Below are 13,854 nucleotides of genomic sequence, written 5' to 3' on the forward strand. Positions count from 1 at the left end.
TAAAGTTACATGGAGGATTCCTTTGTCCATTTATTCTAACCAGAAAGAACAAATTAAGAACTCTATGTGCGTTCTTGTTCTGTCTGGCATTTTTGCTACTTACTGGTTGTCCAGGCTCACCAATTCCAATTGGTCCTGGAGCACCTAGTCGTCCTTCTTGGCCTCTTTCTCCCTAAAAGAAAGAAATGCAGAATGAAAGTTTGAGTTTTTAAATAAAGCATAAACACAGCACAACATTCCCTGGTGATATCAACAAGGATAAGTAGCAAAACAGTAAATTTTTCATATTCAGAAAGATGTTTTTTAAATTCCAGAGGAGAAATTGCTTGAATCTAAGTGAACAAATTGTCCTAAAATGTCCATCATTCCTTCTTGTCTAAACACAAGGCAACACTTTCAGCTTCCACACACTGCCATGTAAGAGTCTGAAGAAAGGACAGTGCGGCAGTTGATTTTGGTTGCTGAGACGACCAAGCCAACAAGGCGTGTGCTGTGCCCTCTCCCCCACACCCTCCACCACCATCCAGGAATGTTTTCCCTTTCCTGTCCCCACCCTGCCCCACTTCATCTCTTCCTTAAGCTCTGTTTCCCAACTGATCTGCGCAGAACCCTACTCTAGTAACTCTGCTAATAAAAACTCCACCACCCTGGACTCTCCTGTGCTCATTGCTGAGATACTGTATGTACACACAGATACTCGAAGACATTAAAGACTCTTTGAGCCGGGCTCGGTGGCTCAGCCTGTAATCCCGCGCTTTGGGAGGTTGAGGTGAGTGAATTGCCTGAGCCCGCGGGTTTAAGACCCGCCTGGGCAACTTGGCGAGACCTCATCTCTACAATAAATAAAAAAATTAGCTAGGCATGGCAGCGAGCACCTGTAGTTCCAGCTACTTGAACGGCTAAGGCGGGAGGATCGCGGGAGCCCAGCAGGTCGAGGCTGTGGTGGCCGGGAGCGGCCACTGCACTCCAGTCTGGGTGACAGAGTGAGACTCCAACTCAATTTAAAAAAAAGACTCTTCAGTCCTGCTCTCTGTCTCAGTCACACAGAAAAGTCACTCAGGGCAAGCACTCCTGCCTCACTGTCCCCTGCACGATGCTGAGCACCCCTAGATGGACGCTCATCTCTTTCTAGTTCTCTATACACCTCCTTGCCAATACTTCCTTATTCAGTGCCATGCCCTGCCTGACTTCTGCCCCCTCTGCTTATGTAATATGAGTGTTAATCGTTGACGTGTTAAGTGTTTCACTTCCCAATAACATCATGTGTGAAGGTTTAAAGTCCATGGAAATTCAACAGAACTACCTAGACCTTGGCAAGAGGGTGGATATTTGGAGAGAAGCAACTTTTTCATTCCAACCAAATCAAAATTTACATTGATTATACTCGTGGTAACTGCCCCTGACCAGGGCATGGCAGTATCCAGGCATCTGAAATGTAACTTCTACAGGAAGTCCCCTGTGTCTACTGAGCAGAATTCTAATCACAGCGCCTCCAGGCCTTAAAATACATTCAACAGTCATCAGTGGGCAAAGAGACAAGTAAAGTTACCTTAATGCCTTGCTGTCCAATTCCAGGAGCTCCCGGGGGACCATAAGGACCAGGAGGACCCGGCTCGCCCTAGGGGAGGAAACAGTGGTCAACAAGGTAGGTCAACTCAATGGTGGTTAGCGAGCAGCTCTCAGATGCATAATGTTGCAATAGAAGCTTTGAGGGCAGTAGCAAAACCTAGTACATAGTACCTGCCCTCAGGTGTTTACAATCTGTTTGGAAAGATAACACAGACCCAAGGTTGAATTATCCACTGGGCATAGTAGTCACAATATCTAGGGCCACGATACCTTTAGGAGCCCACAAACATGTTTCATTAATTTTTTTAAATCAGACTTTAAAATAACATAATAGTAAATGACACTATAACAATGATCCAGCCAGGATTCCTAAAACATGACTTTTAATATTTTTTGTGGAAGAAGGAGCCCACAAAGGCAAAAGTTTTTAAGATCCATAAAAGTCATAATGCCGCTCCCATTCATTCACAATTTTTTTTTAAATGAAGGCAGGATCTCTCTGTGTTGCCCAGGCTGATTTTGAATTCCAGGCCTCAAGTGATCCTCCTGCCTTGGCCTCCCAAAATGCTGAAATTACAGGGATGAACCACCACACCCGGCCTCACAATTTTTTCTTAAGTGCCCTGGCAGACGTATTTTGTTTCCTACTCAATGGCATCCTCTCCCTGCTTTATTTCCCTGCTGTTGAAACCCTGGTCTGTGCAGGTCAGTGGGCAGCTGTCCTTTGCCCTCAGAGGTGCAGGATGAACATAGTTGGTCTTGTGCAAGATTGAATTCCCCTTCCTTCTGTCACTGATTTGTATAAATTGGCCACATGGCTTGATTCTGACAAATGAGATAGAGGGAACTTGCTGGATACAAGGCTGCTAGATACGCTCTCTGGGCTGCTGACCCAGTCCTGGGCTACCTACTTCACACATCCTGTGCTTCTGACCTATGCCACTTGTTGCCGAGATCTCTGTTACTTGAAGTCAGAGCATTTTCAATTAATACAGCCTATGACGTGGCCGGTCCTGACAAGAACGGGGCAAGACCATCATGCTCACACCCCAACATTTCACATGTGAGGAACTGAAGTCCCAGAAAGGTTACCTGACCTGAAAGTCATGCTCAAGGTCACTCAACTATGGCTCTTTGGGTCTCTTGGGCCTTGTGGTGTGACAACCAAGGAAGGAGAGTGGCTTTTTATTTCAATTTTTTAAAATAACGTTAATTTCTTCTATTTATCAAAAGAATGTATGTTCATTGTAGAATATTTGTCATTTACTGAAAGGCATATGTGGGGGCCATAGCCATTGGCCCCTCAAGATTCACTGAAAAATCACTGGCATGAAACAGATTGATGAATAGGAGAAAAGGCAGACAGATGTATTAAGCCAGCCATGGTGGCTCACCCCTGTAATCCCAGCACTTTGGGACGCTGAGGCAGGAGGATTGCTTGAGCCCAGGAGTTCTAGACCAGCTTGGGCAATATAGAAAGGGTTCATCTCTACAAAAAGTAATAATAATAAAATTATATTTTTAAAAAAGATGTATTTAACATATATACACAAGGGTGTTCAGCATGAAAACCCACTTCCCAATGAGTTATAGAAACTTAAATACCATCTGGAGGTTACAGAAAGAAGGGACAAGGTCTCGCATTCTGGTAAAGCAGGTGATGGGCAGGGGAAGAAGAGAATTCTATTGAGGGGTGACATGATCGGGAGAATGAACGGAGGAAGAAATAAGAATAACTTGCAGATGGTTCTCCTTGGAAGCCGAATGAACCCAAGAGACAGGCATTATTTTGTAAAATGGTTCTTCCTCCCTTTTGCTGCAGTAGATAATTTTAACATGGAAAAGCAGCAGCTTGGGAGAAACCTTTAAGCAAAATGCTACATTTTGGGATGAATCTCCCTGCACTCCTTCACATACATACACAAAGATTTACATTATCTTCTGCAACTAATATTAATTTAGGGTGTGTTTCCTTCCATTCTTTTATATTCACACACATACTTTGAATTTTTGCTAAGGAAGATTTCTGAATACTTTTGTATCTGAATTAACAAATACTTATTTGTTATTTTTCTTATTTAAAATTCTTTTTCTTATTTAAAATTCTTTTTCTTATTTAAAATTTCATTCAACTTCAGTGAGATGAAGTTGAGATCTCTCACTTCATGCTGCACTAACCAACAGTAAAAGGAAATGGTCAAATGAGACAAACCTTCTCTCAGATTAGGGGAAATAAAGGAATTTCCACTCATATTAAAGTCTCAATTTGCCCCAGAGGCTGTGATCTTTGAGGTGACACTTGGTAACCAGAGCAATGTTCTGCTGATATGGCAGAGACATAGCTTTAAACAGACCTGTTGGCATTGACCAATCACAAAGAGGAAAGAGAAGGGTCAGAGTCTAACGTGCTCCTCAAAAGACATGCCCAGGCTCAAGATGGGCATTAAAACAAAGGAAACCTACGCAGCCATTAAAAAAGAATGAAATCATATCCTTTGCAGCAACATGGACGGAGCTGGAGACCATTCCTAATTGAACTGACTTAGCAACAAAAGACCCAACACCACATGTTCTCACTCATAAGTGGAAGCGAAATGGTCACAAAGATGGAAGTAGATCCTGGGGACACTGAAAGGGGAGAGGAGGGGAGGTAGATAGGGTTCAGAAGTTACCTGTTGGGTACAACATTCACTATCTAGGGACTGTTTACCTGAAACCCAGCCTCCACCAGTACACAACTTATCCATTTAATAAACATACATTTGTACCCCCTGAATTTAAAATAAAAATTTAAAAAACAAAGGAAGTCCACCTCAAAATCCATTGTCAGAGCTTATGATCTTTTGATATTTAAGTAAACTGAATTCAAAAGCACCTACTGTTTATCCTTGTTGAGATAAGTTAACCTGACACATAAACCAACTTAAGTTTTTCCCTTTAAAAGTCCAGAGTTGGGTCAGGCGCGGTGGCTCATGCCTGTAATCCCAGCACTTTGGGAGGCAGAGGTGAGAGGACTGCCTGAGTCCAGGGGTTCAAGTCCAGCCTGGGTAACTTGGCAAGACCTCATCTCTACAATAATCAAAAAAATTAGCTGGACATGGTGGTGCTCACCTGTGGTACCAGCTACTTGGAAGGCTGAGGTGGAAGGATCACCACCTGAGCCCAGCAGGCTGAGGCCACAGTGGCCATGAGCATGCCACTGCACTCTAGCCTGGGCAACAGAGTGAGACTCCTACTCAAAAAATAAAATAAAATAAAATTCTAGGGTTGTACTTATTTTTCTGCATAGATTAAATTTTCTGCAGTAACCAAGTGACTGTCATTCTTATTTTATATGTTCTTGGCCGTGGAGTTTTTCTCTCTCCTTATAATATCAGACATAGACATTCTCACTAAACTTGAAGTTGTTTTCTTAATCTCAAAATTTAGTTAAGTGCTCGAAAATATTCAGCTGCCCACGGATTCCAAATTTTCACTTCAAAAAACCTTTTTCTTATAATTTCTTGTGCTCTCCACTCAAGTTTGAAACTCCTTGTCAGTTATGCAAGTCGCACACGGGTGACTGACAGCCTCTGTCACTCAGCAAATGACACCAAGTACTCACTTTGTGGAGGGCTGAGCAGAATACAGGGAAGGTCAAGACATAGTCCCTGCACTTAAGGGACAAGTGTGAGAGAGAAAGCAAGACATCTCTTAAAAATATAATCATGATCATATAAGGCCCTAAGTTCATTTATTCTGTTGATTTTCTGTCCCTGTACATGTCACTTTGGCTCTGTGATGGACCAGAAGACATTTAACTTGTACATCTGGTGGGAAACTTGAGGGTGTTTCGAGTAGTAGATGTTTTTCCCTACTTAGTACTCACCTGACATTTGATCAGAAATGAACCAAGGACACAGGTGATAAGGAATGGTTTGTCACCTTGAAACGTGGGAACTGAGAGGACCAAGAGAAGCAACTGTCTAGCCGTCAGCCTTGGCTAAGTCCCAAGGTCACCTGAGAGATTCTGGAACGCTACTTCTCCAAGGGAACCACGGGGCTCTGAAGTTTCAAGGGGATGGTTTTCCTCGCCTGAATGTGTCCCCTTAGCAGCACACCCCCGCACCCCCACATTTTGCTGACTTGCATTTACTTCTTAGGAGCCCAGCATCTCAGGAACAGCTTTTCCTCTTTTCCTTCCTGTTTCCTAGAGATTTCCGGGGAGAGAGGGGGGAGGAGGAAGGGGTCCTGAGTGTGAAACCCCATATAAGACACACTCTAGTCAGAACGATTTTCTGGGAATTTGCCGAGACAATATAGCTTTGGTAAGACGCTTGATTCTTTTCTTAATATTCTTGCCCCAACCCTCACCAACACACACACACACACACACACACACACACACACACACACACACTACACACACACATACACACACTGCATACACATAGCACTACTCATTCTTTCTCTGCTTTTACTATCTTTAGCCATCAACTCCATTTACCAACAGGTGAGTTTCACAGAAAGGATTGAGTATGAACAGACAGCCCCGGAGGGACTCTGCATCTCGTGGCCCTCCACGTGAATGTGAGCACATGTGGAGCAGCAAGGAGGTCTTTCAGCCCACTGTGGGCCTCCTCAGAAGTCAGGAAGACCCGCACTTTGGTCCTCAAGAGCAGAGGAAGGTGCTAGTTAATACCATCTGTTGTTTACAAACACTGCTCTGACACTTTATGGACATTGCCTCATTTAATCTTCTAAAATCCTAAGAAATAGAATTTCTTTTTCCATTTTATGGTATGGAAATAAAGCCTCCATTTTGTCATCTATTTTTCAGCATGCATGGAATGATGGAGGGAAACAAGCCCTTGAAGACATTTGGTCTAGTGGAGTCCTGGCTCTATCATTCACTAACAATTTGAGCTTTTGCAAGATCTCTGTATGCAGAATGAAGAGCATGATATCTACCTCGCACCGTTGTTGAGAGGATTCAAGATATTGTCTGCAACACAGCTAAGTCACAGCCAGTCCACAGCAGCTGTTTCATATGCATAAATTCGAGGATTACTTGCCAGACCTTTGTTGAACACCAGCTTGATACTAGGCGAGGAACAATTTATATCTGTCACTGAGTATCAGGTTATGCAATTAGAGACATAAATCAGATCGTCCCTGCATTTTGCAGAAGCTTACAATCTGGCTGGGGAGACAAATGACTATAAAACAAAATGCAAGCCTGTGAACTCGCTGAAATAAGGATGTCAACAGAGTACATAAGACTCAGGGAAGAAATGCTTCATTCTGCCTTAAGGAATTGAGAAAGTTGTGTATAGTAGAGGAGACATTTGATCCTAACCAAAAAAAAGTAGGAATCACTGCTAATCTGATGGGAAAGAAAAGGAGTGAAAGTTTAGGGAGAAGATTGAGAAGCATAAAACAGGATGTATTCTGGGAGAGTAAGCAGGTCTGGGGCTCAAGGGTCCCAAAATGAGGTGACAAGGGGTCACTGTCTGGAGTAGCACTGTCCACTAGGAATATACAGCAAGCTACCTATGTACTTTTAAATGCTCTAGTAGTCACATTAGGATGTAGGAAGAGGCTGGGCATGGTGGCTCACGCCTGTAGCCCCAGCTCTTTGGGAGGCTGAGGCGGGAGGATCACTTGAGCCCAGAAGTTCAAGACCAACCTGGGCAATAGTGAGATACTGTCTCTACAAAAAAATTGCCAGGAGTGGTGGCATGTGCCTGTAGTCCCATCTGCTCAGGTCAAGGTAGAAGTTGAGGCTGCAGTGAACTGTGATTGTGCCACTGTACTCTAGCCTGGGCGACAGAGTGAGACCCTGATTCAAAATAAATACATAAACAAAAGGAGGAAAGAAAGGAGGGAGGGAGGGAGGGAGGGAAAAGAAATACAGACATAAGAAGAAACTGGCAAATTATAATTTAAAATATATTTTACTCAGACCAATAAAGTAAAAATATCATTTTTCCATGTAATCAGTATTTTTAAAAGTATTAATGATTCTATTTTGCACTCTTTCTTTCCCTAATTTTTATTGTTTTAGGTCAGTGTCATTCAGTTACCCAGGAGTATAGTGGCATGCTCACAGCCACCACAACCTGGACCTGCTGGGCTCAGGCAATCCTTCCACCTCAGCCTTCCAAGTGATCAGAACCATAGACACATGCCACTACATCCGACTAATTTGTTGTTGTTTAATTGTAAAGACAAGGTCTCACCAAGTAGCCCAGGCTGGTCTAGAACCCCTGGGCTCAGGCAATCCTCTCGCCTCGGCCTCCCAAAGTGCTGGGACTGCAGCCATGAGCCACTGCACCTGGCCCAGCACTCTTAATACTAAGTCTCTGATGTCTGATGCGTATCTTGCACTTACAGCACCTCTTAGTTTTGGACTCACCACAGGTCAAGTGCCCAATAGCCACACGCAGCAGCTGTATTAGGCAGGGTGGGTTTACAATGACTGAAGAGGCTGGAAGTCCAGGTCAGAGACATGCACAGTTCCATGTGTAAGTGGATGGAAGGAGAAGGACGCAAAGGTTTCTGGGGAGTTGGGGAAAAGAATTTAAGAGGGACTTATGATTTCCAAAGACAAGCGCATCCTCCTTCCCTCCCAGACCTGGCCGTGCTCCAGTGTTCTGTCTCAGAGGAGGCACCATCATCCCTCCTGTGTCGAACCAGAAGCTCGGGTCATCCTGACACTTCCCAGCCCCTCCCTCCTGTGCGATGAATCCTCCACTCCTACCAGCAGACCTCCAAAATCTCTCTCAAATCCATCCACCTTCCCGATCCTCCACCACCATGCCTCCACCCCAAACTGATATCACATCTTGAGTTCAGACTACAACAAAGTTCTTATGCTGCGTCCATTCGGGCATGCTCCAGTTTATTCCCTCCATTACTGCCAGGGCAACCATTTAAATTTAATCTGAATCAAAATCTCCGAGGCCTTTCTGTTTGCTTATCAGGTAAAGACAGTGCTCTTTGCCAACAGTCTCTCAGTTCCCATCTGTTAGCCGTCACCTCTTCACTCACCATCTGCAGCACTGGCTTTTATTCAGTGCTTTGCACTTGCCTTGATCCCAACTGCCACAGGACCTTTGCACATGCTACTTCCTCTGTCTGGGATGCTCTTACCTCTCTCTTTCTTAGCTTTCTTTGCTCATTCTTCAGATCTTATTTTAAGAAGCATGACTACAAGGAGGGTTTCTTTGATCTGATTAAACCCCTACTGTGGGCACGACTATAGCATTAATGGCACCATCTTCTTCGTCTTCTGAGCATTCACCACAATTCAAACTCAACATTGCTCTGTGTTCTCGACTCCCACCTAGACCGTGTGTGTGGGGGGGAGGTGCATGTGATTTTGCTCAACTTTGCATTCTCAATAGTAATCACTATCATTCATGCAACCATCTATTGTCTGAACATTGGCTAGGAAGCAGGGACTGTGAGGGGTGAGCAAAACCCAAAACCTGGTCTAAGTGAGGGAACTGAGAGGTCTAAATGCTCCTCTGGGTCCCCTCTGGTTCACTCAGGTTCCAACTAGGAGCAACCAGACATGTCTTGCATAGCGATGCACCAAGAGCCTGTCACAGTTGCTTCCACAAGCTCACCCAGACACGCGAGACTTTTTTTTTTTTTCAGCTGAAATACTTGTGACACCACAATACACAGCCGAAGGATACACTGGAAGGAAAATTCAGCTAAGAGAGTCAGCCCTCCCTAACCTTGGCTCTGGCTCTAACCAAAAGCAAGTCCCTGGCTCTAACCAAAAGCAAGTCCCTGATTCCCCTAAGAGGATAAACACCGAAAGGTTATCCAAGACTGAATTGCCTGAGGATAGAACTTCACTTTTTTGTGGATAACGCAACAATGTGAACATTGTGTCTTGGATTATGAACACTGTGTCTTGGGTTACATTGTGAACAATGGAATTGTACCTTAGGCTTTTCTTAACATTACAAAGATGCTTTTAGCAACTTGAAAAAAATCACTTCCCTGATCCACGTATCACCAGCATTAATCTTTTGAGCCTCTGCATGCTTTCCAAGTGGGGGAAAACCATGGCTGAGCATTTCATAGGCATAGCATGGGACAAGCGTGGCAGGATACATCCTCAATTGAATCTCAGCGAAGCAATGACTGTAGACAGGCTTGGGAGGAGAGTCAAGAAAGCCCCTTTTTGAAAGGAAGGAAGAAGGGAGGGGAAGAAGCTAACATTTATCAACTACTCATTAAATCAAGCTCCATGTTTAGCACCTAATTTCTCTTGTTTCAGAGGAAGTGTTGTGTCATAAAAGGCTTGTGTTTAGAAAACATATTAGGATAGACTTGGTCTACAGGAGTGTAAAGACAGTTGTCAAAATACTTAACTGCTTAATAAAAACTACCAACACACATGGCACTCACAGTGTAATAGGTGCTGCACTAAGTGTTTGGCATGTATTAACTCATTTAACCATCATCACCATCCTAAGAGGTAGGTACTGTTAACCTACCACATGGATGAGAAAACAGAGTCACGGGAGGTAGAGGAACTTGCCCAGATCACAAAGCCAATACAATATAGGGCTGGGCTTCCATCCCAGCAGCTTAGCATTCAGGCCCATGCCCTCAACCACTGGGCCCAACTGCCTCTCGAGACTTTTCTATCTTCTCTGAAAGTATTTCAGAAATCACTTTATTGCAGGCCAAATTCATATCTTTGTTGTAGGATAAAAAACGATAAGTACAGCCAGGCTTGGTGGCTCAGCCTGTAATCCCACACCTTGGGAAGCTGAGGTGAGTGAATTGCCTGAGCTCGCGGGTTCGAGACCCTCCTGGGCAACTTGGTGAGACCTCATCTCCACAATAAATCAAAAAAATTAGCCGGGTGTTGTAGTGCATGCCTGTAGTTCCAGCTACTTGGAAGGCTGAGGTGGAAGGATCGCTGGAGCCCAGCAGGTCGCGTTTGTGGTGGCCGGGAGTGGCCACTGCACTCCAGTCTGGGCAAGAGAGTGAGACTCCAACTCAAAAAAAAAAAAAAGATAAGTACGATAGCTGCAATCTACCCATAACCGAAGATCTATCAAATGAAAACAAAGCATCTTTAAAACAAAACAGAAGCCAAGAGAAGACATAACTTATACAAGCTGGTGCACACCATTTCAGGTGCAGAGAGTCTGCCTGGACCAGTGTAATCAATGAATTGGTGGAATTGTTCATGTAAGCTATAACAGGCAAGACTGAAACTACACATGGGAACTCTATATATAAATCAGTGAGTAAACTGCACTGAGTTTGGAGTCACCATTTTTCAAATCTCCTATTAAAATCTTTTTTGAATACCACCTATGTAGGTAAGAGAAAAAGCCACAGTTCACATACTCACCAACTTGTACTTTCTGAAGAAGAAAAAACTCCATAATTATAAAGAGTTGGTAAAGAACACAATAAAAATTGGATTGGACCCCATTTCAGTAAAACCTTCTTTTTTTTTTTTAAAGACAGGGTCTTGCTCTGTCGCCCAGGCAAAATCATAGCTCACTGTAGCCTCCAACTCATGGGCTCAAGGAATCCTACCGCCTCAGTCTCCTGAGTGGCTATGAATAGAAGCACACACCACCACACTAGGCTAATTTTTTTTCTTGTTTTTTGTAGAGACGGGGTCTTACTATGTTGCCCAGGCTGGTCTCAAACACCTGACTTCAAGTGATCCTCCCACCTCGGCCTACCAAAGTACTGAGATTACAGGTGTGAGCCTCCGCATCTGTCCTACTCACCCTTAACTCACTTTCTAGATTGCTATTAGATTAAATCACATGAAATTGAAAATATCTGACCATGTTTGGCCTACAGAAATGTCAAGTCATGGGATTCGATAAATAGGAAAGTTATATTTCATTGTATACAACAAGGTCTAAGAAATTTCAATTCATTTTCCCTAAAAGGAAGGACTAGTCGGCAGCCCATTAGAAGAGTGTCTGAGAGTCCCAGCTCTGGTGGATGCTGTTAGACTAGCACAAAGTAAGTTGCTGGGAAATCTGCAGGGTGGACACTCGCCATCAATCTGAGAACAGACATTGATTTATGAGAGGAGATGTGTCCATATGACAGTGTGATAATAGTTCTTAAAACTTACCCTTGGAGACTAGAAAGAGGTGCAGGTGGGGAGTTATTATTTAATGAGGACACAATTTATATTGAGACAATGAAAAATTTGGGGCATAGTGGTAGTGGTGTACATTGTGCACCAAATTGTACATTTACAAATGATTCAAATAATATTATATTATGCATATTTTATTACAATAAAAAAGTCTTATGCCTGGAATAAAGTTAATTTTCCCTGTTGCAACTTACTTGAAATAATTAAGGACACTGATGCAATTACCAAAAAAAATTCTGACATTGCTCTAAAGACACTCCAGTGGCCAATTGGGTTCCATGGTATGCCCCAGCTGATGAGGCATGTAGGGTAGACCCAGCAACTTTGTGGGAAATGTTGACATTATTTTAGATTTCTTGGTGTGTCAGAGATTTTACCTTCATGGTCACGCACACACACACACACGCATGGTATACCCCATCTGCTCAGAACCACATGCATCAGCAATTTGGAAATTGAAATCATCTACCTTGAAGCCACTGGCTGACATCCCACATGTCCTGGCAGCCACTTCAAGTTGTCACTATCAGTTGTCACATGTCAAGTGAGTTAATAAGCTCATTTAGAATCTTGGTGGGCAGATGTGCATGTAGGTCAAAGCCCTTTCTACAACAAGAACTGTTGGATCACTAATGATTCTTTCCCTCTAATTAGGCCCAGACCAGAAATAGCACTTAGACTTTGACATCTCTGAAGGAAAGACCTTCATATCATGTGGCAGCTTGGCTACGATTTTTCACTTAACAGCCATTTATAATTAAAATTATAAAGGGATCTTTCCTGTACACAGAGCTGTTACATTGCCAGGAAACCCAGAAGCACATTATTATTTTTGGAAAACAAGAAAAGCTGACATGTTCAAGTACCCTATACTTAGAATAATTTACCTGAAGTCAAAAATAGAGTCATTCTGCTAAAAGAGTAGTGAATTTAACATAGATTTTTTTCATTTGATTAATTATTCTTTCTCAGGAAATGTGGATGTCTAGAGATGTCTCACTGATTTACTTCACCTTGAGTTATAAGTTATAAGGAATTATACTCTGCTAAAAAAAAATCACTATTTTTTAAGTGGTTGAAAGCAACACCATGATGCTAGGAAACTTAGGTCTTTAAGTTGTGTGAGAGCTGAAATACATCTATATAAGATGCTTGTTTAAGGATAAAGTTTGAAATCTTTGTAGTTGTTCATATTCGTGGTGTTGAACTATCTCCAAACCACAACTGGAAGTATTAGTCATATTCTGTTGGTTGACCTATTAAAGCTACTAAGCTAACTTTGAGCAAAACCAAGAATAATGACCCAAACAAGAATGTATTTTGAAAACCACTGTATCTTCATGAGTGAATTTTCCGTTCTAGTGAAAATACTGGCATTATAGAAAACATGAGAATCTGAGTTTATACATCTATAACTGAAATAAAAAAATTAAGTTCCAAGTCCTCATGCCACTTTTAGAAGAAGGAAGTTTAAAGAGCACATTGGGTAATGTAATGCATAAGAACCCTCTAATGGGTTATGTTAACACCATCCTGTTGGTCATATTACCAGAGAATGAAGGAAGAATGGTCAGTATCCCTGACAGCTACACCCTGCTCTCCGGTTCCTTCCACAGCCCATTGCTGTCTCCCCAGCCTTTCTGTTGGAGCTGCTCTTTTAAAGCTTTCCAGTGACCTCAATATCATAAATTAAGTTACCACCCAGGTGACTGACTGCCTATGCGAGCTGTCTGCAGTGTGATACTGTTGACCACTCACACCATTGATTCTTTTAAGAAATACTTGTCACTTAATGTAAATGTGTATGAATAAATGTGTGCAGCATAATTTTAATCTCTCCAATAGAAAGGCTCCTGGCCCATTGTCACTAGGTCGTCAGGACAGCTCACTGCAGCCTAGAACTCCTGGCCTCAAGAGATCCTCCCACCTCGCCTCCCAAGTGGCTGGGAGTATAGGTACACACCACCATGTCCAGCTATTTTTTTTTTTTTTTTTTGAGTTGGAGTATCACTCTGTTGCCCAGGCTGGAGTGCAGTGACACACTCATGACCACCACAGTGTTGACCCACTGGGCTTCAGCCATCCTTCCACCTCAGCCTTCCAAATAGCCAGAACTACAGGTGCGTGCTACCACGCCC

The 13,854-nt window shown here is 43.0% G+C and overlaps 1 protein-coding gene across 1 annotated transcript in view; it reads right to left on the bottom strand.

Moving 5' to 3' along the window:
- COL28A1 (collagen type XXVIII alpha 1 chain) overlaps positions 1-13,854 on the bottom strand; it is a 193,856-nt gene that overhangs the window by 136,938 nt on the left and 43,064 nt on the right. The window contains exons 11-12 of the mRNA XM_008063194.1: positions 1,550-1,618; positions 104-172 (exon numbers count right to left, since the gene is read on the bottom strand). Of these exons, the coding sequence (XP_008061385.1) occupies positions 104-172; positions 1,550-1,618 (138 nt within the window). The remainder of the gene's footprint in view (positions 1-103; positions 173-1,549; positions 1,619-13,854) is intronic.

Source organism: Carlito syrichta, unplaced genomic scaffold (genome assembly GCF_000164805.1).
Source record: "Carlito syrichta isolate Samal-C Ts95f unplaced genomic scaffold, Tarsius_syrichta-2.0.1 Scaffold306634, whole genome shotgun sequence".
NCBI classification, from domain to species: domain Eukaryota; kingdom Metazoa; phylum Chordata; class Mammalia; order Primates; family Tarsiidae; genus Carlito; species Carlito syrichta.